General features: G+C 39.9%; 1 protein-coding gene across 1 annotated transcript in view; it reads left to right on the top strand.

Annotated features, from left to right (window-relative positions):
• Positions 1–14,792: 14,792 nt before the first annotated feature.
• The window catches only part of LOC142151370 (macrophage mannose receptor 1-like), a 29,961-nt gene continuing 17,523 nt past the window's right edge, over positions 14,793–27,230 (top strand). Inside the window, exons 1-2 of the mRNA XM_075206939.1 lie at positions 14,793–14,873; positions 17,472–17,564. Coding sequence (XP_075063040.1) covers positions 14,840–14,873; positions 17,472–17,564 — 127 coding nt within the window. The 5' untranslated portion in view covers positions 14,793–14,839. The remainder of the gene's footprint in view (positions 14,874–17,471; positions 17,565–27,230) is intronic.

The raw sequence follows: 27,230 nt of genomic DNA, 5'->3' as shown, positions 1-27,230 counted from the left end.
CCCTAATCTGTCCAGCTTCAAACGGGCCCTAAAAACCCACCTTTTTCTTAAAGCCTTTCTGTCTCCCACTTAACTTCCTACCTTATCTTCTGCCTCTGTCCCCCTACTCTCCCTCTCTCCCCTGCGTTTCTCTGTCTGTCCACCCCTCCCCTTAGATTGTACGCTCCTCTGAGCAGGGCCATCTCTCCTCCTGTTTCCACCACTTCTAACTCTGCTCTCCAGCTACTTAGCCCTCCTCCTCGAGGGTCCTCCACCCCACGTCCACTCTCGCTCCCTCCTCCCCCCTGGGGGTCTCCCTGTCTTCCGCGCCCTCCTTCTTGGACCCCGTCGTTTGCGGATCCTCCCTCCCCCTTCCCCGCCCTCTCTAGCTGTGCATTGAGCGTACTGAGTTGCTGTGTTTACTGTACTGTGCTGTCTCCCATTGTATTGTGATTTTGTTTGTCTCTGTACGGCGCTGCGGATGCCTTGTGGCGCCTTATAAATAAATATTAATAATAATAATAATAAAAAAGTTTGTGATTAAATAAAGTTTCTAAATTTGACTGTGAGGATACCAGATTATCTGGCAGCCTTATGTACCTAAAGGGGTTCGGAATCACTTAGGCTTACTTTATGATCACATTTGAAAAGTACCCGAGTGCAGTATCGATGCCTGCCATTCAGCGAACTTGTATCTCTACCTGATGCTCGAGTACGACCAGCCCCTAGTATATGTGGCCTTGTTTAACGTGGCCATTATAAAAATGTGGGTAAGAGCGCTCATGCCACGTAGAGCCGTATAGTTGTTTTTCACATTGAAAAATAAAAATGAAAAATGCTTCCTTATTACAATGTACATTTCAAAACCCTGTATTTCAATTTTACAATGTATTGTACTGTGCACTAATGAATGTTATTATGCTGCACAACATACGGATGTGGCATACTTTAATTTGACAATTGATGCGCAAGTGCCACTGAAATTAATCCCCTCTGATGCAATAAATGTCAATTTAAAGTTGGCTACATCTGCAATGTTGGATATAAGGAGTAGAATTTTCTATAATATTTAAATTACTGTACACTTACAAACACAATCCGCAGTTCAAAAAACAATCAGTTCCAGGTGCCGGACCCATACCATAAGGCACCAATAAGGCTAACATATTGGCAATGGGCAAAAGCCCCAAAAATTTTTTTTGATACATTACTGTACTGTATGGAAGTTAGTATATATTTATCAGACTGCAGCTTCAGCACTAAAACAGTATACAGAACACCTGGCTCCAAACCGTGTTGGGTTTGTCAATCATTATGGGTGTTTTCTTTTTATGACTTTCTTTTGTGTATGAAGTGAATGCTTGATGTGTTGCATGGTGCAGGGTTACAATGATTAGTAGTGTAGCCCTTCATGCTGTGTTTTTTAAATGTTCAAACGGATTGTAACTAGAGATGGGCGGACTCGGTTCCCCGAGAACCGAACCCGCCTGAACTTTGCCTATCCGAGTACCGAGCCGAGCAGGCTTGGTACTCTCCCGCCCGCTCGGATTCCAAATCGAGGCCGAATGTCATTGTGACGTCGTCGGATCTCGGGGCTCGGTTCTCGCGATAATTGAAAATTTTAAATACACGCCTCCACAGCAATCCATCGTCATTTGACAGAGGGAGAGAGCAGGGTGTAGTCACAGGGACAGTGAATATACCTTATTCTTCATCCAAATCTTGATAACAATTCTGATAACGATTCTGATAACGATTCTGATTACAATTCTGATAACAATTCTGATAACAATTCTGATTACAATTCTGATAACAATTGATAAAGAAGAGAAGAGAGGGGAATAGAAGAGTTTGTTTTTTCAATATTTGGCACTACAAGTGCTGTGGGGTGTCCCCCATTCTTTTGCATTAATATTTCTGGCTGTCAAAAGTCCTATTTGTCAGCAATCTCAAAAAATAATTTTTAGCACTCCCAAGTGCTTTTGGGGTGTCCCCCACTCTTTTGCATTAATATTTCTGGCTGTCAAAAGTCCTGTTTGTCAGCAGTCTCAAAAAATAATATTTAGCACTCCCAAGTGCTTTTGGGGTGACCCCCCATTCTTTTGCATTAATATTTCTGGCTGTCAAAAGTCCTATTTGTCAGCTGTATCTAAAACAATTTGTAGCACTACAAGTGCTTTAGGCTCATAATGGATTCAAAGCAGTCCACATATGAGCAGAATCAGCAACCAGGTTCTGTCACCATTCCTGATGGTAGTGTTCCCAGTACGTCATCTGGGAAAGGCGATGTCAAACTACACAGTCTTTTGAAATCAGTCAAAAAACACACACCAATAAAAAATTTACCGTGTTGAAGCGAAAAAGAAGTGTAACTGAGGAAAAGTTAAGTGCCGATAAAAAAAAAATTGCCAACATGCCATTCTACACACACAGTGGCAAAGAGAGAATGAGGCCTTCACCTTTGTCTTTTAGTGGCAGGTCAAATAATGTTACTGAGCCTACAAGTGGTGCACAACTACTGTTACGTGTCAAAGTCGAGCTGCAAGATAACAGTAAAGCATTAGAGGATAATGTTTGCTCTGAATCACAAATGACACCAATCCATGTGGAGAGTCCATCCAACAGTGGGATGTCTAATCGTGAGCATTCTGTTAGTGTACCCATAAAGAGGGACCCTTTCAGCAGTTCTGCTAATGTGTGCCTGAACAGCCCGATGATACACAAATTGAGGGTGCCACTTTGGAAATAGAAGAGGATGAGGGGGAGATTTGTGGAGGTGACGAGGGCACTAATGATGATGTTGATTATGATGCAGACAGATACCAAATTGCCTTTCTCCATTTCTATTTATATTCTAGACTCTATAACAGCTGAATAGTTTTCTATTTTTACTCCTAGTGTCGAGGGGGTCTGATGCAGACAGATACCAAACTACCTTGGTCCATTTATTTTTACTTCCTAATTCTACAGTCTATGCAGGCTGCTTTTTTCTATTCAACTACAAGTGGAGGGCAGGGGGGGGGGGGTCATAGATAGCCACCAAACTACCTCGGTCCATTTATTTTTACTTTCTAATTCTACAGTCTATGCAGGCTGCTTTTTTTTCTATTCAACTACAAGTGGTGGGTGTAATGTACACCCAAAGACGATGGCTACATTGCCAATAATCAAAAATGAAGGAGGTAGACAACCAGGTTTGTCTGTATAATTTGCAGGCAAGTGTTCAAATTAAGGACGGCCTACCAGGGATTAAACTGTTTTTATCATAATTTATTAGCTTTAGAATTACATCACTTATCCAAGAAACTAGTGGAGCACTAAATTAGGTTACTTTAGACCAAAAAAATTGTATTTTTTTCAAAAGTGGCAAAAAAATCCTAAACAAAACCAAAACCAAAACACGCAATGATGGTTTGGCAAAACCAAAACACGACGGTAATCCAGATCCAAAACCAAAACCAAAACACGGGGGTCAGTGAGCATCTCTAATTGTAATCAATCATAAGTGATTTCCCAGTGGCCGTGATGTGATTGCGTAGCCAGCAGGTTTATCCATACTTGCACAACTCTCCTGGAATGTCCGGGAGACTCCCCAAATTCGGGTCGGTCTCACGGACTCCTGCGAGAGCAGGCAAGTCACCCGCATCCTGCAACTGCCTAGCCTAAATGCCGCGATTTGCGGTAAATCGCGTCATTTTGGCCCCGCCCTGCGACAAAACCGCAACGCCAAAATTATGCGTTTGGCCACGCCCCGTCCCCTCCCGTCCTCTAGTCGCGCCCCTCTCCCGGACTACACTTGCCGAAAGTAGGCAAGTATGGGTTTAGCTCCCTCCCTGTACCCAGAAGCTATAAGCATGGGGAAAAAAATTTCATGCCTAAATACCTGCTAAAGAGAGGCTCGGTGATTTTCAGTGCAGAGATTGTGATGCTGGATGTCAGGACTGGTGAGTGATTATGGCTCCTAGTGGACTTACCAATAAACTGAGGTTATAATTAAAGATAATGAGGACCAGCAATCTTCTTCCTTCATCCTGATTCCCTGCATGTCTTGTGGCTGGAACAATCATAAAATACTGTGTAACGAACGTCATTGCTGAGTTTTATTTCTGTAGTCTTTAGTCTTTTCAACTGTTGTTGATTGCATTAATTAGGTGCTAACAATATAATTGGTGCCACTACATGACAGTATATCTAGAAAGTATGGCAATGTAAATACAAACTGTTAAACTTTTGACTTACTTAGAGAAGACATAGCACAGCATAACACCATAAAATATAATAAGTGTCAAAACCCCCACAGGAAACCATGATATAATCATTTCAGTGAGAAAAGAGTCAACATTGCAGGATCTGAAAAAAATGTTCTAATTGTCACTTGTAGGCATTAAGGACAAGCAGTTCTTCCAAAACCAGATAGTGTCCAGGTTTGTTGTCCATTGCATCAGTAAATTGTGGTTTTTCGGCAACCATCTTGTTAAAAGCAATGACCCAAACCAAAGAGCTTCTGCAACTTTCTTTTTGGAGAATGACATCAATTGGGTCCGAACACCTTGTAAGTAATTTGGTATTCAGCACATTATAATGGTAGTAGCTATAGTATACTGACTTAATATTTTTACGTTATAATGACAACTATGTTTGCTTGATTTTAACTGGGATGTATTCGAAATATGTACACTGTTATAATGTCAACCAACAAAATGTCTACATGTTCATAATGTCTACAAATTAAAAATATCAACATGTAAAATGTTTGCACACTGTTATAATGTCTACAGGGTGGTAATATTGACATGCAAATAAATAAATAAATAAATGTAAAACAAAATCCAGCATGCCCCTCGGGCCCTCTTTTCTGTCTGTAGTACCCAGTATTGTTTTACTATTGTGCTTGTGCTCAGTTGTAAAGCACTACGGAATTTACTAGCGCTATACAAATAAATGTTGATGATGAGGATGATGATATATATTTTAAAAAAAAGTACTAAATAAATGCATGATATTGCAATACATATAAAGCCGCACTATAATGACATGCTTTCATGCATATAAAAATGACTGTATAAGTATAATGCAAACTCACATGTAATAAAATGATGTATTCTTTATCAGCTATATATTATTAATTATAATAAGGAAAATATCCCAGAGAAATTATACCTCTTATTAAATCAAACTGGTACATATGGTCTATCTAATAGATGGAGTAGAAAAATCACCAACCGGATTAGTGTGTGTGCTTCTCAACCAATGAGAGACACAAATGTCAGTCCATGGATGCTATTAACTTCTGAGAGCAGCACACAACAAATATATAAATCTTAACCCATTAAAAAACATAAAGCCGAATGATAACTAATTAATAAGAATGGCATCTGCCATGCCTCGGAAGGCAGTAGGCATACTATCATATGTAATACAAGTATGAATATCAATTAATACTGCAGTGAAACCAATCAATGAGTACCACAAATGAGTCAAATCAATGGATACTATAAAATCTGGTGAGTGAAAACAGATAAACACTAACCAGGAACATGGAGAGGGTATGTGCATCTAATCCAAGCCAAAGATGTAAAGTCTGATTAATGAGTACTGTAAACAGCAGATAATATATTTAAGTTACTTATCCATAATAAGATTTAGGAGCAAATTTACTAGAGTGGTTTTGTGAAACCGCCGAAAATTCTGCAATTTGTTAGGCTGTTTTGACACTGTAGGATTTACTTTGGAAAAATTGCCATTTTACAAATTACCCCATTACCAATTGCTGTCCCGATTATTTTACATGACAAGAACACAAAGCATTCGTTTTCACAAACTGCCGGATAACTTACAGGAAAAGCATCAGAAAAAAGAAGTGATTGTGAGAGGTGAGATTACTTAAATGGTAGCCCATTACCTATAGAAAAAGGACCCAAAACCTCTCTGCAACTATGGGTGTGGCAATATGGTGTTTATATGTAATGTGGGGGATGTATAGAACAGCAGTCGGTGTCTTGTGTTTTGGAGGAGAGGAGGAGGAGCACCAGGGTCCTCACAGGTCCCTCAGATTACATATATTTAGATCAGGCTTGACCCTAGACTGGCTCTCAAATCAAGAAGTTGTGCAAATGCTTTTGCTCAGTGGAACAAATCTCCTGCATCTGAGCATTTGCATTATGAGCAAGCGAGAGATGATTTAGAGCATTTAAGTTCATGCTTCAATCCATTGTCTGGGATGGACAAATTATTATGTACTTTACACTTTATGATCACAGGTTCATTCCAAACTGTATGCACACAAGTTTTAGGTATTACACAGCCGACATTTTCATGGCACTTTTCTGAAGTGTTAAGTTCTCAAAAAAAAAACCTGTCACACACATCATGCATATATCTTCACCAGTCAGGAGGCACAGTGGAATGAGCTAAAGGAAACATTCTATGCACTCTCAGGACTATCTCATGAGAGCTATAGATTGCACACATATTCGGCTATGACCACTTCCCCAAAGGGTGAAGACTTATATAAACCAACGCCACTTTCACTCTCTGAATGTACATGTAGTCTGTGGTGCAGGGAGTGATGGCTTCTGGGTTTGTGAAAACAAGAATTACTTTATACATAAACCCTGTTTAATATGCTTAACATGTGCTAATTGCAATATATGTGAACTAAATGTAAGATGTTATTTGTGTGACATTTTATTTGATTCAGGATATGTGTGTCACTCTCTGTTGCATTCACACACTCCTGCCCAGCACAAATATAACAAGGCACAAATAACCACTAGGGGGTGTATCTACTAAACTGAGGGTTGGAAAAAGTGGAGATGTTGCCTGTGAAGATACTGGGTTGAAGGTAACCTGAGTCACTGTCACTCCGCTTTTGGTGGACACACAGCTCCCCAAGACCTAGAGAGGTCGAACAGGGCAAAGGCAGTACTCCAGGGACCGATTGTCCCTTTCTTGTTGTGGCAGAGATCTGGATCTCAAGGCCAGCCTGACTTCAGCTATCACTGGGTAGTGAATGCCATTTTGCCGTCCTCTGGAACTCTCTTTTAAGCCCAAAAATGACCTCATCAGCAATTTCAGGACCTTCCTGATTGGTCCTTTTCTGTGTTTACCTTTTCACAGGTAAACATACAGACAAAGGGATAGCAGATGAGCCACTCTTGAAATAATTAAGCATAGGTATTGTTCTGTGGCTATACAGCAGAGTTTGTTTAAACAGAAGACAATCCAGACAATACATTTAAATATACAATGCAGTCCTCTGTAATTAAACATAGAGATCTGTCTGTGGACTTTTTCCCTATCTTTATACATGAGACCTCCTAGTTTGATGACCAATCATACAGGACTGGTGGACAATAATCCTTTTACTTAAGCTGAAACAATGGACTAGTCAGCAAGATAAGAAAAACATGCTGGCAGACATTTTAACTACTTTCAAATAGAATATATACAAGTTTAAATATGACTGACAAATATGGGGAACCAGAGGGCTAGAAAAAGTATAAAATGTTTTATAGTCCACAGTTTGTGAAAAACAAAGTGCAGACTGGTTGAGGTGATATAAATACCTCGTTTCGTCCAATCAGATTCTAGCTTTCATTTATTTAGTGCATTCTACAAAATGACAGCTAGAATCTGATTGGTTGCTATAGGCAACATCTCCACTTTTTCAAACCCGCAGTTTAGTAAATATACCCCTTGGAGTCTAATAGATTGTACCTTTGGACTATTCAAGACCATGTTCAGGTTCCTTGATAAATCTGGTGGTGTGCTTCTTTGCAAATGTGTTTATTTTGTGGTGGCTTGCTGTCTGCTGCATAATTTGACTTTAAATCCAAATAGGGCTATCCCAATCACAGTAGGCAGCGAGGAAGCAGGATTTTCTTACCATCAGCTGATGTGGAGATGTCAGGGGGTTGAACAGAGACTAATTGAAACCTATTTCAGCTGTAAGGGGTTTTGATAAAAACAAAAAATAATTATTAAGTGAGCTTTAAATAATAAATTACAAATCATAATAAACTTTATTTCCATATTTTAGAACATGGCTCATTTGTGAGAAGACTATTGTGTTCTCTCTACCTTTGCTACACAGATGTAAGGTATGTTGTTACAATATTTAGATGTTAATACCCAAATAAATGTTATTGATCTCCTTGTCTTTTTGACCAAAAACATAATAATATTGAGTAAACCATTTTCAAAAGACATGGATCATCAAATAGTTAAATTTAACCAAAAGGCAATGTTATGGCTAGCGTCACAAACATGAACTTCTACAACAGGCAGTAGAGGTCTTCGCCTATAGCAGCCGCCTTTCCTGTAGAGCTTGTTTTGTTCACAGGTACTCGAATGTCCCCAAGTCTTAACTCTGAGTGGTAGGAGCTTATGTTTGAAGACCATAGCGAGATAGATTAGAGGAGTACCAGGAGACAGGACAAACATGGAATGGTCCAAGAATCACGCCGGGGTCCAAGGTAACTGAACAATAGGAAAAAGTCTGGTGTACAGGTAGAGGTCAGGGCATCAAGCGAATAGCAAAGTCCGGTATTCAGGCAGAGTTCAGGGCAACAGACAAATTAGGATGGTCTAAAGTTCAGGCAGAGGTCAGGGCAACAGACAAATTAGCATGGTATAAAGTTCAGGTAAGGGTCACAATAGAAGTCAGTCAGTAGGGGCAGAGAGCGCACAGGAACAACCTGGAGCTGGTCAGCAATGAGATGAACTGTGTGATACCCAGAAACTGTTGGGCACTAGGACCCAGTGAAACAGAACTGTCTCACCGCATGATACTGGAGTTCTGTGTTTTGTGTGACAAGAAAAATGATGAGACTGTGGAGACAGTGATTCAAGGAAGCAGAGTAACAGAGAGAGGGCCGAGGAGCCTTGTGAAAAGAGAATATATAGAAAAACAGATAAAAAAGACAGCTAATGACCTGGAGTGACAGCAGCAGTGACCAGGAAAACTGATATACTGACAGAGGAGCAGCAGTGAGCAGAGGTGGTGAGACCACAGTGAGAAAGAGATCTGAGACAGACATTAAAAAGCGTGAGAAAGATAACATTATAAATAGAAGATAGAAAGAGATAACAGAAGAGGATGAGACAGTGAGATATATTTACCTGTTTCCAAGTGACAATTACACTGACAGGAAAACAACAAATAGTTTCACATATTTATCAGAATATCAGTATTATTTTTTCCTCCCAATTTATAAGAAGAAATGTACTGAACATTTGGCTGAAAGTTATGTTTAATCACCAGATAAGTGTGATGTGTGTCCAGTGACAGAGACTCTTACCTCACAGTCACACAGAACCTGTATTATAACTGTAACTAACTGTTATCTCAGAGACATCCTATATCTTGTGGTTGTCACATCAGATACATTCTCCATCTTGTGGTTGGCATCCATATTGCCTAGCTACGTTCATTACAACAAAGACTACTGATTGTTCATAGAGAAAGGAATATAGTAATTGTTTTATCTGATATGCTGTATGTAGAAATGTAAAAATGTGTTTAAATCTTCTGTGCTATATCCATAGAGGTTGCCAAAACACTCAATGACAGTGAATATTGATTTAGATTAAGAGTAAAATAGTTGTGAGTAGCATTGCTGACAACTAGAAAATTGTAATTATATGGTGTTTGTGCGAATCATTATTTGACCACCAAAAAAACTTTTTAGCAATATATTGTTCCTGAATAATAAAATTTTATGCTACTTAGTTTTTGGTGTCCTACTTGTATTGGGGACCCAAGGTTTCTCTGTCCCACTGCCGTGTCTTGATTCAAAGAAGAACATAAGTACAATCCGCACTACACTCTAATAACACCTACCTATAGGATTGTTACAACTGAAGCTACAAGCGGCAGGGAGGCCTTAAATGCTTTTGACAGCCAATAGGAGTGAAGCAAAGGAGGGCCTGTATCTCACCACAGACGGCAAATAATTAGTTAACATGCCCCAGAAGCATGCTCCCAGCACTCTGCCCTGAGGCTGGGCACGGCGATTCTGACAGGAGCATCCCGGCTGTTGCCCAGGCAATCAGGACGCCCTGGCCGGATGTGACATCCTGTCTGTCAGAGGCAGCCAGGACACAGACAGCAGTTGCAGCCGAGCTGTCGCAAGTAGTGCAGCGACTCTTGACAGGCAATAAATATGAATTTGTAATGTTTAACATTCAATTTTATTATTTACAATGCTGCATAGAAAATAAATGTAGAAACATACATTGCTCAATAGCATAATACACCAGCGGTCAAAGTGGAAATTTAGAAGTGCCAGTATGAAAATTGTAAGTGAATGGAATATGATAGTTTTACAATGAAGGCAGTAGGAGAAGAGGCGGTATGACATCCCCCTGTATACCTGCCCTCTTCAACCACTGTAATACACTATTTCACTTTTATTCTTTTAGAGCTTGGCTCTCATGTGCTTTGACTCCTGTGCCCTCTTCCTCTTCCACCCCTTGTGCATACACCGCACCTTGTTGGAGTAGTCATGTCAAAGGTAGATGGTGTGCTGGCCATACTCCTTTCAGTTGAAGTGGAGGCAACTGTTAAGCATGTAAGTAAATCTTGGTGTAGTGTGAAAATGTATTTTTGACAGTTTAGTTGAGCTCCCTGACTGAGACTGTCAAAGAATATACTGCTACAGTGGTAATCTGTGTGCTCTCCATTGCATTTGTACCAAAAAGACTGGAAACTATAACACAAATAGACAAGTAAAGCTAGGTACACACTACAGAATTTTCCACCAACTTTTTATGTCGATCGATTTTACATGCGATCGATGTTCCAATCACTCGGTCCATGGACTGCATACACACTAGCCTTGTTTAGGACGATAAAGGGAAGACCGGATGTCCCTTTAGCGACTTTTTACAGTCATGTTGTTGTGAGCAATGACTGTAATTTGGTACTCACTGTTGTGGATCGGTCGGAAACTTATACACACACTACACAACAGAAACGAGATTGGAACGGAAATATTAAACGGTACGACCAACCAAATGAGGCGACAATCGTCCATTTGGGCAGACTTTCGACCATCGTGTCACTGCACACACTGACCCGACTTTTGAACGAGCGGTCGTATGTCGGCTGATTTAGCCGATTATTGGACGAAAACCGTGTAGTGTGTACCTAGCTTAAGGAACAAGACTACAAAATGTAACAATGCACCTTTCAACAATCTCAGATTTCAAATGTACTCATTGTCAACCACCCTCAACTCTCCTCGCCTGACTTCTCAGACCTCTAACAAAACTAATGAGGAAGTGGTCAGGCTTTTATAGAGCCTCTGATGTCAAAAGCTCATGGGTTTTATGGCAAAACTGTCAATAAGAAAGAGGCATTTTTCAAACCCCCTGCTTTTTCACCAAAATGATAGAACTTTTGGAACCAATGCATATCGCCACACATCACAAGCAATTTGAGTGTGTACCTTTCAAACTGGCGGATAGCAAGTCCTGCTGCTTGGAGGTGAAATGCGCTGGTTATGTGTGGCATTTTCAAAACTGCCCCAAAAATGGCCTCTTAGCAAATTTAACCCCTGAACTCCCTTTGAAAATAACAGTATATCACCAGATCTCAGAAAACAACAAGCTGAGGATGTTAATATTATGACATCATAATCATAAACACTAAAGGTAATAAAACTACAAGCTTGCTACTATGCACTGATCTCTATAATATCAAATTACATCATAAAAACTCTGTTTATATTTATATATATATATATATATATATATATAAATAAATATAACTAGATATATATATATATATATATATATATATATATATATATATTTATATATATAGATCTCTCTCTCTCAAGCCTTCAAGGGGGCCACAGAGAGGAAGGAGGGAGAGCACAGTGCACTGCTTCCTACTCCGGGTATGCCACATGACCTCCCTGTACTGCGCAGACGAGGTCACATAACGCGGATTTCAGCTGTCCCCGCTTTGTTTATATGCCGGCTGGGGGGGGGGGGGGAGGCGCAGTATGCACTGTGGTCCACCTGTTACCCACTGCTGGTCAAGGTTGACAAGCCATATTCCTATAGCTTGTCAGTCAAGCCTCCTAAATACTACATTTCTAATTAAATGCCTTGCAACAGTAACCAGGGGACACTTCAAGTATATCAACAGCTCTTTTCATATAATGAAAACAGGCTGGTATGCCGTTCTCTGATACATATAATCACTTATATCACATTTTCAAAACATGCAACTGTTAACTTCACAGTGAGTACGAGAAATATATGTAATAATCCAAATCCAACATTGGATTCTAATTTCTCATGCCCATTTTAGCTTTCACATGGGCCTTCTTTTCGGTCAGGTCTGTAAATCTATGTAGATAACCTCTGTTTTCAAATTGTGATTGTCTGCCTAAGTACTGGATTATGATTTATATGTTAGATTATGGCAGAAAAGTCCAGCATTATTTCAAATATGTTCACAATAAGCTTTGAAGACTTAAACTAATGATAATTGCATTAGTACATTAACTTATAATATAAGAGGGCTCCTGTAATGAAATCAGTAAAGTACTGCCGTTAGTTTAGCAAAAATGAATTAAATAAGATTTACAAATTGTATCTATGTAGTATGCTATAATCAGCACTAATTTCATAAATACTTTTATCTTTCTCATTTAATGACCATGTTCCATAAATAAAAGGTTGTGAGTTAATAAATCACAAGTTGAAATAATACAAATACTTTATACTACAAGTGGACATTGAACATAATATATACTATAACTGAACATGAATCTGAGAAAACCCAAAACCAGAACAAAGTACATTATAATAATCCACATCCAATATAAGAAGCACATCCAATTCACTTAGACCATAGGATGCCACCATATCATTATACTCATCAGTGACCATTAAGATCCAACATATTTAATAAACATTAAAAACATAATAATAAAAATACATAAAAAGAAACAAGAATGCAAAAGATAATATCAAATAAGAATCAGGACATTCATTTGTATTTCTTCAATACTCCTCCCCTTTTAGTGCACATAGGGTGAAAAACCTTAATCGATATTTCAATCCACAGTTATTTTCAATAGCTATTGATGAATATACAAGATAGATGTCACTTCAGTATAGTTATTATCAGCCTCCGGAAGGTGACTTAGCTAATAGTAATTGTCCCAATGCTATGTAAGCACACTAATTGCCACCATGCAGTCCGCTTCATAGTCAGCCTGTGCAGATCTGGGTATGTATATCCTGTGTAGGCGGTTTGTATCCACACTGCCTATAGACACTGAATTCCACTCCCCTCCAGCTTTAAAACTCACAGCTTCATCGCGGTCAGACTTTGCTCAGTGGACTTGTACTCTTGTGCATAAGTCTATATTCCTAGACCCGGGTATTGCAATTCCAAGAATAAGTGTATTCGATCATCAGCCAATTGAGCAAAGTGAAGTGTTATGTTCACAAGTTTCAGCATTGGCTGATGATCGAATACACTTATTCTTGGAATTGCAAGACTGTAGCAATTCGGGTGTCTTAGTGGAATCCAGAAATATTTCTACTTTGTTATTCTAAGTACTCTAAGAAGAGACTAGGTCCTAGAAAAGTTTGACATTTTTCCTTTTCTTAAAAATAATGGTTGATTTCTCTGTAACAGTATTCTCTAATATTGTGTCTTGCCTACAAATATTGTACCTCTGAGAGAATATATGTAAATGTATTAAATAAGTGTTTAGGGCTAGATGCCTGAGGGGAGATGAAAGATTGGAAGTATATTTATTGGGTAGAGAATTTCAACAGAAGTGGTGTATAGCAGTATCTTTGAGGAACTCATGAGAAGTACGAGACTATTGCCATTCTTTATTGCAGAATAGTCTTTGAAGGCAGCACATTTATTTAACATATCAGGACAGAAATCTTTATCAAATGTAGAGTAGATGGAGCCACTTAATTCCACTGGGCTGTTGCTAGGGTGGGACTAAGGTGTTTCACTGCTGGATGAGGACAGTAGAATGTAAAAATTGGAGGGAGAAGTTATTGCAGAAAGGTGTAAAGCTTTTGGTAATTAATAGAACCGAGGTGGCTTGGTTGAATTAGAGTGCAATGTTAGAGTGCAATGTGGTTAAAGTAGTGGAGAAGACCTTACAGATGATGGTCTGAGAGAGGGAACAGTGTTAAAGAAATTATAAACTGATCAAAATCTTGAGAAAACAAGACAAGGGATATGATGATGAGTATTAGAGTCTGTCCAAGAGGCCAAAAGAGGAGGTTAGAGAGTGAAGTTTGGGGGCAAAAGGAGAATGTGGATAGTCAATTGGGATGCTGAAAACACTCAAGATAATTATGGTGATTCCAGAAGATCAAAATTTAGATTTCCAGGCAGAAAAATGAAGAATTGTTGGGGTGATAAACAGGACAATAAATCACAGCAACTCTCAGAGAGAAGGGGCTGAAAATCTAGTTTGTAATTCTAAAGATGGAAACGTGAGTGGTAGAGCAGTTTGTAAAGCTGCAAATATGCAGCAGAGTGAAAGAAGGAGTCCTATTCCACCTCCTGATCTGCTACATGGCTTGGAGGTGTGGGTGGAAACTAACCGTATGAAAGGGCTGCAGGGGATGCTGTGTTTGATTGTGTTAGCCATGTTTCTATTAATGTCAGGAGGTTGAGGGTGTTTTGAGTTGATTAGGACGTGGATAGATGTTAATTTTTTAAACATAAGGTACTTACTTCCTCTTTATTTGTGGTCATCTTATTTCTACGAAATAAAAAAAAAAGCAGAACATGTTCTTATAAAAAACAAAGTTCACAACACAGAACCGCACAGCTGTCAGATCTACACAGACGAGAGTAATGAGGAATATTCAAAGTCACCAGACACGGACAGGTAATTATGTTGGCATTATTATGACAGTTAGCCAGGTAATTAATAAAAATGGGAGGATTGGTCTGCACATGCAAGACATCTATTTAAAATAAATTATGTATCATTGCAATTTAATATAATTACTGGAATAAATAGGAAGTACACATTGTAATCATCATCACCATTTATTTATATAGCGCCACTGATTCCGCAGTGCTGTACAGAGAACTCATTCACATCAGTCCCTGCCCCATTGGAGCTTACAGTCTAAATTCCCTAACATACACATACATACACAGACAGAGAGAGAGAGAGACTAGGGTAAATTTTTGATAGCAGCCAATTAACCTACCAGTATGGTTTTTGGAGTATGGAAGGAAACCGGAGCACCTGGAGGAAACCCACGCAAACACAGGGAGAACATACAAACTCCACACAGATAAGGCCATGGTCGGGAATTGAACTCATGACCCTAGTGCTGTGAGGCAGAAGTGCTAAACCACTACGTCACTGTGCTGCCCCAAATAAAACTGTGGCTGTTCATCTACGTCTACATGATGACCTTATTCCATACATCATCATCATCATCATCAACATTTATTTATATAGCGCCAGGAAATTCCATAGCGCTTTATAATTGGGAACAAACATTGCTAAAACAATACTGGGTAATACATACAGACAGAGAGGTAAGAGAACCCTGCTCGCAAGCATACAATCTATAGGACAATGGGAGTTAGAAACACACGGGCATGTGCTACATCATATTGCACAATGGACCAGCTAGAATGCAAAGGTAAAAGTATTGAGTGGGCTGTGTGTGTTGCAGTGTTGGTCAGAGGGTTGTTGTCTTGCGTTAGCTGTGTAGAGGATGGTAATAGGTTAATCTAGGGAAATTAAGATTGTGGTTGAGGAATATCATAACCTTGTCTAAAGAGGTGGGTTTTCAGTGAACGCTTGAAGGTTTGAAGACTAGAGGAAAGTCTTACTGTGCGAGGGAGGGAATTCCACAACGTGTGTGCAGCCTGGAAAAAATCCTGTAACCGAGAATGGGAGGATGTGATGAGAGTGGAGGAGAGACGTAGATCTTGTGCAGAACGGAACTGTCGAGTGGGGAGATATTTCGAGACCAGTTCTGGAAATGTATGTCGGTGCAATTTTGTTGATGGCCTTGTATGTTATATTGGATTCGTTGAAATACAGGCAGCCAATGTAGAGACTGACAGAGTGGCTCAGCAGAGGAAAAACGGTTAGTAAGGAAAATCAATCTAGCCGCTGCATGCAAAATAGATTGTAGGGTTTAGGTCTGACTTTGGGAAGACCAGTAAGGAGGGAATTGCAATAGTCGATGCTGGAGATGATGAGTGCATGAATTAATATTTTTGCGGTGTCTTGTGTCAGATATGTGAGTATTCTGGAAATGTTCTTTAGGTGTATGTAACATGATTTAGATATAGAGTTGATGTGGGGAATAAATGACAGTTGTGAATCAAGGATTACACCTAGGCAACGAGCTTGCGGGGTGGGATTTATGGTCATGTTATCAACAGAAAATTAAATGTCAGGCAGGAAGCTTCTGTTTTTGGGTGGGAATATTATTAATTACATTTTTGAAAGATTGAGTTTGAGTTGGCGAGAAGACATCCAAGATGAAATGGCAGAAAGACAGTCAGTAACGCGAGACAACACAGATGGTGAAAGATCAGGAGAGGATAGATAAATTTGTGTATCATCCGCATAGAGATAACAACATTTCAAATTTCCGGAGGGACACTTAAGATGTGATGTGTTTACAAACTCCTGCACACACCTGAAATGTTGGCTTGTAGCACACATCAGTAGGTGTACGTCTAATATCAGTGGAAAAAAGACAGATACCAGCTCTAATAGTTACAATGAATTACTTGGGGATAGTAACTATTATATTATATGGCAGATTCTTATATCAAACAGTAAAGTATATATTTTATTAGATTTAGCTTGCAAATAACAACACATTTTTATTAAAACACTCAGTAAATGAAAAAAAAAAAAATCACAATATATATTGACAATCAGCTAGATAAGTTGCATTATGAGTAAAATATTGTGAATACCATCAATTTCATATTAATTCATATAAGAGCAAATTAAAATTAGCTGTGAGTCTCTCCAAGTTTAGAGTAATTCTTTTAGGACGTTTCAAGTTGAAGTTCATTTAATGGACATTGGCATAAGCATCCCAACCTATTTTTTTGGGGGGACATAACTACATGCTTTTGTAATGTAAATAAATACTTTAAAACACACAAAGGTGACACACAAGTAAAGTCAGTGCTGATGTCGCCTCACTCTCCGGAATAATTTAAGACATAAATGAGGTGAAACCGAGGCAGCATTTTAGGAGAAAATCAGTCCTGGTAGCGGACCGGAATTTGTAGAGAGATTTTTACTCATTCCAACATGGGTGTTTCCAGCACGATCCATAAACCCAGACTATGTGGCTCAGATTCTTTTGCAGGAGCAGTTGACAGAAATGTATGAGTGCCGCTTATTTTCTGCAAGTAAGACAATTAGGTGCAAAATGTAAATATATTTTGTGGTTTGAGAGTTACCTTTTATAATTCCTTTTTTTTCTAGGTGATGCCGATCAGGAGGAAGAAGAGGAAGTTACGTATGACAATGTAAATGATTTCACAGAACCAGAAACAGAACCCAAAAGCCCGAGGACAGGTAAGGAGCCAGATATTGTGGATGAGATTAGTACTGGCGCTATATAAATAAATAGATGATGATGATACTGAGACTGCATGCTTGTCACTAACACAACACAGAAATAAGTAATATGAATAATCCTATCAATATTAAAACCTACTGTAAAGGGGTGAAATGTATGTGGATAGATATTATTGTGGGCAGCATGGTGACTTAGTGGTTAGCACTTCTGCCTCACAGCACTGAGTTCATGAGTTTAATTCCTGACCATGGCCTTTTTTGTGTGGAGTGTGTGGGTTTCCTCTGAGTGCTCCGGTTTCCTCCCACACTCCAAAAACATACTGGTAGGTTAATTGGCTTCTATTAAATTGCCCTTAGTCTCTCTCGGTCTCTGTATGTGTATGTTATGGGATTTAGATTGTAAGCTCCAACGGGAGCTTACACAGCGCTGCGGAATTAGTGGCGTTATATAAATAGATGATGAGGATGATGATACTGAGACTGCACGGTCGTCACTAACATTACACAGAAATAAGTCATATGAATAACCCTATCAATATTAACACCTACTGTAAAGGGGTGAAATGTATGTGGAAAGACATTATTACTTAAGTATATATATATATATATATATTATACATCTGTTGTTTGTTTGGTGATATAAAATTTGTGAGGAAAATAAAATAAAGCAGGCGCCTGATAGAGTAGTATGTAAAAGTTCAAACTGACTATAATTGTATAATCCATGCGTGTACCATAAATATACTGATGTTGTGCTTCTCTGATCATACTTGAGGTCTTGGTTTGGAATTTAGCAAATGATTCTGTAAAGTGTAGAGATTATAAAAAGAAATAAACATATATGGGCGTATTCAATTAGCCGCGATGTTCACAGGACACTACGCGGCGATTTTATTTTACAACTGAATTTGCCCCATAGTATAGTAATTTCAAAACAAATGCAATATCTCATAAGTAAGTATAACATACATCAAATACAAGTAAACTAGCTTATCTGGGTTTTAAAACATTCATGGAGTGCCGTCTCTTTTCTTCATCCCTTCTGGTTTCCCCGAGTTTCAAGTAACATGTCCTCGGCTTTTTAAACATATTGTTTTCTTTATAAAGTTTTATCCAAAACTAAAAACAACAAGTAAAGGGGCAGTTAAGGGTGCGCACAACTTTCACTGTTGTCACCCATAATGATACTATTATTATATTATTAATAACATCACATGGAAAATTAAATTTTTTTTCAATCCATTTCCTGTTTTTTATTAAATCAATTTAAAAGTATAGGAAACATGGTAATATTATATTTGTATCCAACTTTTCAAATGTTGATCACACATAACTTAAATAATCAGTTCCAGGACTAGATAGATGGGCAATGTCACCTCTCTCATTTCCTGTGCAATAGTAAAACTAGTCAAAAGACCCTTGCCCAGCATTCCACAGGCGAAAGGTTGTCTGTCTGGACTAAATATCATTATGGGGACCTGTCGCATAGAATCACTATTAACCATCAGGGCTGCCAAGAGGAATTCAGGGCCCCGGTACAACAAATTCATGGCCCCCCCTCCCTTATAATTGAGTAAGCAAAAAAAATTTGCGCCGCCTTACGGAAGCGCAAAATTTTACGTTGGTATGTTCACACAATTGGGGGCGTGGCTATGCACCATTGGGTCGTGGCTAGCACAATAAAATCACTAGGTCCTGAATTCCCCGGAGCGTGACATTTGTCCAAGCACTTCTGACTTTCAGGACATCTAGCACCCTTGTGTAGTATAGGAAGAATGCAGTGTGTACAGAAACAGTTCAGTCTTCAGGCTCACCAAACATTGGCATTGTCCCTACTAGAATCACAACATTTCACACACTATGCAGCTCTGTCCTACCTGTTCTTCTCACTTTTAGCACATGTGGCTGCTGGTTTCTTTAGTTGTGGCTTGTCCAAATCCTGGAATGTTGGAGGACCTATTTGGAAAAAAAATGGCTACATTTAGAAAATTACAGCCAGACCCACCGTTAAATCAATAACATCCATGATTAATAATTAGGCCTTCCTCCAGCCCCAACATTAAAATAATATTCCCATTACCCCGCAAACAAATAGCAGCAATTAATTAGCCACCATCTACCTCACACACACTACATTGCCAAAAAGTCCGTGCCATCACACACACAATACTGTGCCCCTTTATCATCACCACGCTATGCCCCCTTATGATCACACGGCGCCCTCCATGCTGATGATGTCACACCCAGCATTCAGTCAGTCTGGAGCAATGGAGCACAGAGCAGCATAGAGGAGGGACTCCGGCGCCGCAATCACGTGAGTATGTTTTTTTCTCTTTTAACAACCCTGCACCCCCCACCAACGACCGAGTTCCCCCCCCCCCCCCCCCGCCCAAAAAAAAAGAAGAAAAAAAGTTAGTTTCGAAAAAAAATTAAAAAATCATCGGCGCGGGGGCCCGGCCAGGCCCCCTGACATGCCCGGGCCCGGGTAATTGGTACCCGCTCCCCCCCCTCTCGGCGGCCCTGTTAACCATGACAGCCAAGTTCACATTACCTTTAGGCCTCTTACATTTGTTTTAAAGTCAACTTCTAAAAGCATGTATAATTCTTGTTATCTAAAGCCTAGTAAATAGTGTCTGGTCATGAGCTCCAAAAAAAATAATGTAATCAAATGAACATATACATTCGAGATGGGCAGGTTCGGTTTCCTTGAAACCGAGCCCACCCGAACTTCGAGGATCCGAGTACCGAGCCGAGTCGGATTACAAAACGAGGCAAAGTCATCGTGACATCATCGGATCTGGGATCTCGCGAGTTTTAGAATGAATAAATACCCGCCTTCACGGCGATCTAACGCCATTTGAGAGAGACACAGAGAAGGGTTAGGTCACAGTATAGAGCAGGAAAAGAGCAGTATAGAGCAGGCATTTTTCTGAATTTGCACTACAAAGTGTTTAGGGTCTCATATACCCCCTTATAAAGAAGCTGTATTTTCTGAGTGCTGAAAATCTTAATTTAGCACTGTATTTTTCTGAATTTGCACTACAAAGTGTTTGGGGTCTCATATACACCCTTATAAAAAAGCTGTATTTACTGATTGATTAAATTCTAATATAGCACTGTATTGTTTAGGGAGGGCCTAGCAGGGATTAAACTGTATTTTTCTGAATTTGCACTAATAAGTATAGGGTCTAATATATACACCCTTCTAGAAGAGCTGCTTTGGTCATTTTTTTTATTAATCTACAAGTCTTTGCAGGCTTTTTCTCTTCATTTGCACTAATAAGTGTAGGGTCTAATATACACCCAAAGACGAGTGCTCCATTGCTAACAGTCAAAGATGAAGAGGAAGACAAGCAGCCTTGTCTATAGAATTTGCAGGCAAAGTCAACAGTGTTACATTGAATAAACGGACACATAGGGGGAGAAGAAGAAGAGGGAGACAGTAAATTAATCATCTTCCTCTTACTCAGGACTGTCAATAGTATTATAGTCTCTTAGTAGGCTGTGGATCAGCCTGCGACAATCCTGGATGGTCATCTTCTCGCACTTCAAGATGAGGCGATTCCTGGCAAGCCAAATAGCATCCTTAAAGCAGTTCATTAGGCTCCAGGCCTCCTGGATTGCCCCAATGATGTGGGTCCCAGGAAATAATCCATAAAATACCGAATGGTATGAAAGGCAAGCTCTGGGTACAGTTATGTTCATGTTCCAAGGCATCCAGCAGTGCCTGTGCAGTGGGGCAGTGTCAAAAAATACGCTGTGCTTTTTCCCTTCTGGTGATGCAGAAGCAGGGCCCACTTAACAACCTTTTGGGCCCCCGGGCAAAGCAGTGCACCGGGGCCCCTATATATACATATATATATATATATATAAAAAAAAAAAAGTAGCTATATATATGGGCCCTGCAGCCCAGGGGGCCCGTCGGAGGCAGCACAAAAAAAACAACCTGAAAAAAAAGAAGAAGAAAATACTTACCTTGCTGTCAGCTGGCGATCCGACTCCCTCCCTGGTCTCCTCCTCCGTCCCGCTCCGCAATGGATGTCGGGCGGGCGTAATGATGTCACGCCCGACATGCACTGCCAGCGCCGCACGGAGGAGGAGACCAGGGAGGGAGCTGGATCGCCAGCTGACAGCAAGGTAAGTATTTTCTTCTTCTTTTTTTTCATTGTGCTGCCTCCGATGGGCCCCCCTGGGCTGCAGGGCCCCCGGGCACCTGCCCATTGTGCCTAATGGGAAAGACGGCCCTGTGCAGAAGGGGCAGTGGACATATCGGCACAGGTTCCATGAGAGCATGAATGTCCTGAGAGGCAGAATCCCGGGATAGCCATCCATGCAATGTCTTTGTGTCTATTAGTCATCCTCTTAGAGGCCACATGTTTTGTTATGTTTGTAATCTGCACTTTACATGAAAGGTACCTAACTAGAATATACTTTTGTGGGAATTGGGGCTGATTCCAAGTTCACTGATGAACTGGTTTTTTGCTGGTAATTTCAATGGCTCTTTTAGTGCATTGTCTGGCACCCTGGATTGGTGTGTCTGATAAAAGCACGCATCCCAGGGGGTCAGCGCTTGTTGCCATGTATTAGCTGTAGAATCACCTCACTTATCCAAGAAACAGGTGGAGCGATCATTGCCATGTATTAGCTGTAGAATTACCTCACTTATCCAAGAAACAGATGGAGCGATCAAATGAAGCATAAATGGTTTCATGATCCAAGTACAATTCCATCTTGCACCCCTTTTCTTTTCTGCCACTGCTGTGTGCTAATGTGTCCTACACGTGCTAGGAACTGATGTGTGTTTGAATCATTGCTCTGTTGCTTACTGTCAGGTGCCATCTCCGCGCTCTCCACAGGCGCCGTAGACGGACACCTTCTCTCTGTAATCCACGTCCTGTTGCCTAGCAGCAGAACTCTATCTCTGCTCACCTGTCTGCAGCCAGCATGTCTAAACCGCCTAAATCTCCCTAACCCAATCAGGAGGCACCTTAGAGTATATAAGGCAGCCTCTGACACATGTCTAGTGCCAGAGTATTGGTTCTTCCAGCTCCAGCATTGTTGTTCCTGTGTTACTCCTGTGTATTGACTCCTTGGCTATTGTTTGACTTCTCTTCCGGATCATCCCTTGTTCTTCGCTGCCCGCACTGGTTTTGACCTTTGGACTGTTCCTGACTATGATTTGCCTTCTCTCCGTTGTATTGCGCTCCTCTGGTTTCGACTCGGCCTGTTTGACTACTCTCCATTTACTGCACTGGTAACTATCTGGGAGAACCGCGACCTGCGCATCACACGCAGCAAAGCCCAAACCTCCTTGCGGGGGGTCCCTGGCGAACACCGGTGGTGCGTTAGACTCCGTGCCTCTCAGTTTAGTTGTGCTAATACCAGTCAGTGATATTCCTAGTGAAAGGCGTGACAGTTACCATCCAGCCAGATTGCTGCAGTATTTGGCTGAAAGTGTATGAAAGGCATATTGTGACCAGTGAGATGGTAAAAATTGAATGGAAATCACTGGAATTTAGTGTTAGTGAGGTTAATAATAATGTAGGTATAAAATAATACCTAAATTGTGTGATTTTAGCCCAAAAAAATAAATTTTTTAAAAAATGGCTCAACAAAGCCAAAACCAAAACACGCAAGGGCGGTTTTGGCAAAACCAAAACCAAAACCCGAAGGTGATCCAAAATAAAAACCAAAACCAAAACACGTGGCTCAGTGAGCATCTCTAATATACATACACTTTCTGACAATGGAGTTCTATGGGACTGAAACAGTAAAAACTATAGTGGCTCTTATACCTGTGGTTGCTAGAATATTTAAGGAGACCTCAAAAGGTGGCAATTATACAACATACAACCTCCATAGTGCCTGTTTGTAACATTGATCCCTCTTAATCATTGCATTAAACTCATGGCTCGGCTGTGGAGGTAATTTTTTAAGTGCAATCTTCGCAGGTCCCTGAGATTTCTGCCATAGAGCAAAGGTTTGTGGAGCAAGATGGTAACATTTGTGGAAGAGCAGAATGTTACTCAGACCAGGAGAAGTTAGGCAGAGTGCAGGTGTTCCTTGGTAAGTGTGCACTAGGCATTTTCGTGTGCCATCTTTTGCAGAACACTGCAAAACAAAATTTTATTTTGTGGAGCTGTGCAGATGAGGCCAGGGCTGTTTTAATTCTGTAAGGACTTGAAATTTGCGCTAGCTAGTGGTCTTTGTGTCTCGCCTTATAGTTTTAATGGGATGCATAAGAGGGATATGTAATTATTCCCCTTCAACATTAAGATAAGCCAAAAAAGTTAAACTGGGAATATTTTAGGTAAAAATGAAAAATTTGATATAATGAAAGCTTTTGGTTTTTTTTTTTTTAACTCAGAAAGGTTTTTATTGAGTACTGCAAACAGCTCGAATTACAGGTATTCAACCAATGGGATTTGTCTTTAATAAGATTGCCTTTTTAACAAAAATGTCAGGAAAGTGCTGAGAACCGTCTGTTCGTCGGAACTGCAGTTTAGTAAATATACCCCCCTGTTTTTTGTCCATCTACCACTAAAGATGTCACAGAAACTGCCCCTCACACAATTGCTTTCAGAGTGAAACAGTTGGGATTTTTAAAGCAAGAAATATATTTGTTTTTTTAGGGTGTGTTGCTCAGAGTCAAAGAAAACCCTGTTTTTTGGCTGCTTAGTACTAAAGATGTCACTGATACTGCCCCTCACACAATTGTATTCAGATTGAAACACTTGGGAGTTTAAAAGCAAAAATTCTGCTTAGAGGACAGTGGCAGGTGGGGAGTTTGACTGGGATGGTACACCTGTAATGCAGGTGTCCTAAGGTGACCTTAGGGAGGACAGAAACCTCCCATGGAGCAGAAGGGTTTTGGGGGTGTGCTGCTCAGAGTCATATAGCACCCTGCTTTTTCTCCACTAAATAGTTCAGGGGGTAAATGTATGAAGCTCCGGATTCTTCAACACCCGCGAATTCGGCATCTTCAGCGCTTAAATTTAAAGCGGCGCTGCCTTGTAAAGGGAAGTTTTTCTGTACAAGGCAGCGCCGCTTTAAATTTAAGCGCTGAAAACGCCGAACTCGCGGGTGTTGAAGAACCCGGAGCTTCATACATTTACCCCCAGATGTCTATACTTTATATACTATAATATTCCAGAACCAGTAGCCGCTGCTTGTATATTCTTCACTCTCTAACACCCAATTGATCAGAACACAATTTTTGCAAACTGATAGCTAAATAAACTGAAGTACGCCCACAGCTATTGCAATATAAATAGCCTCTTTCAACCTGTCCAACCCTCTCCAAGCAATTTTCTTACAACTGAATTGTAGCCAACCTACTACTCACAGGCTTCTAAAATGGTAGATGAGAACAGCGGGAGGGCCATATATAGAAGATATCGATCCAAAACTCTCAAGATCCAACATTTTACCAGAAACTATGTTTTGCCTCAATTTCAGATCCAAATTTGTCTCTAGAAACCAAGTCATGGCTCATTTCAACTTGAAACCCCGAAATGTGGATCTGTCGGATTTCTCAGAATCTAAACTGTTCATCTCTAGGGGACGGGGCGGATGGACGTGGGCAATGTACAGTTAGGGTGTGCCTATGCACATGCGGTCAATTCAGTTGCAGGGCATTTCATAAGTATGTGCTTTTATGATGTATCATTTGCATGAGCTTACAGGGCAGGTGTAAGTGTTGACTGATACTGATGCCTGCGCGTATGCGTGCCATAACATGTGTTTGCAAGTAAGAGAAACTATAAAAATGCCTTTTATATACAGTATGCATTACGAAAAATTCAAAATACAGTATATATATTTTTTAAAACATATATTTTTATTAATGATAATAGTATTAAGAATTGTAAATGTATTTTAGAGAACATGTTTTTGCATGCGTTCTGATGGGACTTTATGTTGCGCATATGCATGTGCATATCCTGCACTGTGCTCTGTTTGTTAACATACAGCAAATAAGACTTAGCCAGAGCCTACTTATACCCAGATCGAAATGGAAACGTATCTTGAGATCTGCTCTTATAATATGTGCAACCTTAAATCTAGTATATAAATGCATCTGGAGCAAAGATGCGACTATCATTATCATTATCATTACCTCCAAAACATGTACCTGGTTTATATAGTAGTTAAATTCACATCTCATAGCTAATGCGTTTTAACTGTGTATCTATTACTCAAAATAAGACGCATCTCAAAGTGGTGTGCTTAATTTGCATCTGCATGTGTTTTATATACTGAACTTGCACATTAATGTCCCTTATCTGCTTATTCAAGCTCAATAAGCCACATGTGCAAGATACATATAATTCTAAACACGGGTGTAAGTTGTGCGTATGCGCAATACATCAAGATGCATCTTTACATTGTGAAAAAATGTGAACTGGTCCTATCAAGCATACTGTGGATATTTTCTTAATTGTGCACAACATAAACCTTTTGTAGTGTAGTCTGATTGCTGTTTTTCATTATAACAAACACAGGACTGTTCATAAAGATTGGAAAAGTTCAAAGTCCTGTGTTCCTTTAAAAAAGCATGAACCTGCTGATGAAACTCCAAAGGAATTCAATGTCCCTCGTAGGTCAGGCATAAAATATAAAAAGAAAAAAGGACAAATAATAGTGCAGACTGTAGATATAGCCAGATGGTAGAAAGAAGACCCCAGCTAATCCGTGAACTCGTAAAACGATAGGAGCACCACGTGTGAACAAGGGTTAACAATTAACCCCTAAGGGGTGCGCACTCACCAAACGATATATGTAATCAAGCCTATAATACAGCCAATTAATCGTCCCATGTAAGAATAATCCTCCAAACTGACGTTCCACTCAATCGTTAACGGATCCAAAAGAAAAAACAGAGCTTCATAGTGTAAAAACATATATACCAGCTTTATTCACAAATAAAAACTACTCAGCATCAGAAAAATCCTGAAGATAAGGAATAGATGTGCCCTTACCGTCCTTCCGATGGAAAAAGCGTGTCTAAGGTAGAGAGGAATAGCGATACAGTCCCGGGTGATTCTCACTCTTAATCTCGACCTGAAACACACACTCTAAGAAACGGCACCGGAGCACATCCACACTTCAGGCTTTTAGCGTCTGACGTCACTTCTCCCAGCAGCCAACGCGTTTCGGCTCATCTAGAGCCTTTGTCTAGGCATGTACATGGGAGTAACAATCCATATCACTTAAGTAGTGCAGAACACCGGATATTATCATATCAGTCCCAAGAACAATAAAAACATGAGGAACAATAAAAACATAATAATCAATAAAATAATACATATACCATATATCCCATTCAAATAGGTACATACATAGAGTAATAATAACAAAACTAGATATAAAAAATATAAAATATAAATATCTCCAGCAGGGGTCTCCCATCCACAATACAGCCTGAGAGAATCCTGCTTAGCTTCCCAAATGACATAGACTGTTTTGTTAATATACTTGTAAATCAGTTCATCAGGACACTGAAGCATGGGTGGGCACTGCTGAGCTCTTTATTCGGCCATTTGCAGACTCAGGGTACATTGCACACTGCCCACACCCACTTCCCAGCATTCCCCATGGTCTTAGGGACCATCACTAAAGATTCAAGCTTAAACATATAAGGGAGTGTCAACAAACATTAAG

The sequence above is a fragment of the Mixophyes fleayi genome, chromosome 4 (assembly GCF_038048845.1).
Source record: "Mixophyes fleayi isolate aMixFle1 chromosome 4, aMixFle1.hap1, whole genome shotgun sequence".
In the NCBI taxonomy this organism is placed as follows: domain Eukaryota; kingdom Metazoa; phylum Chordata; class Amphibia; order Anura; family Limnodynastidae; genus Mixophyes; species Mixophyes fleayi.
Note: the sequence above shows the minus strand (reverse complement) of the source record. Positions and strands in the feature narration are given on the sequence as shown.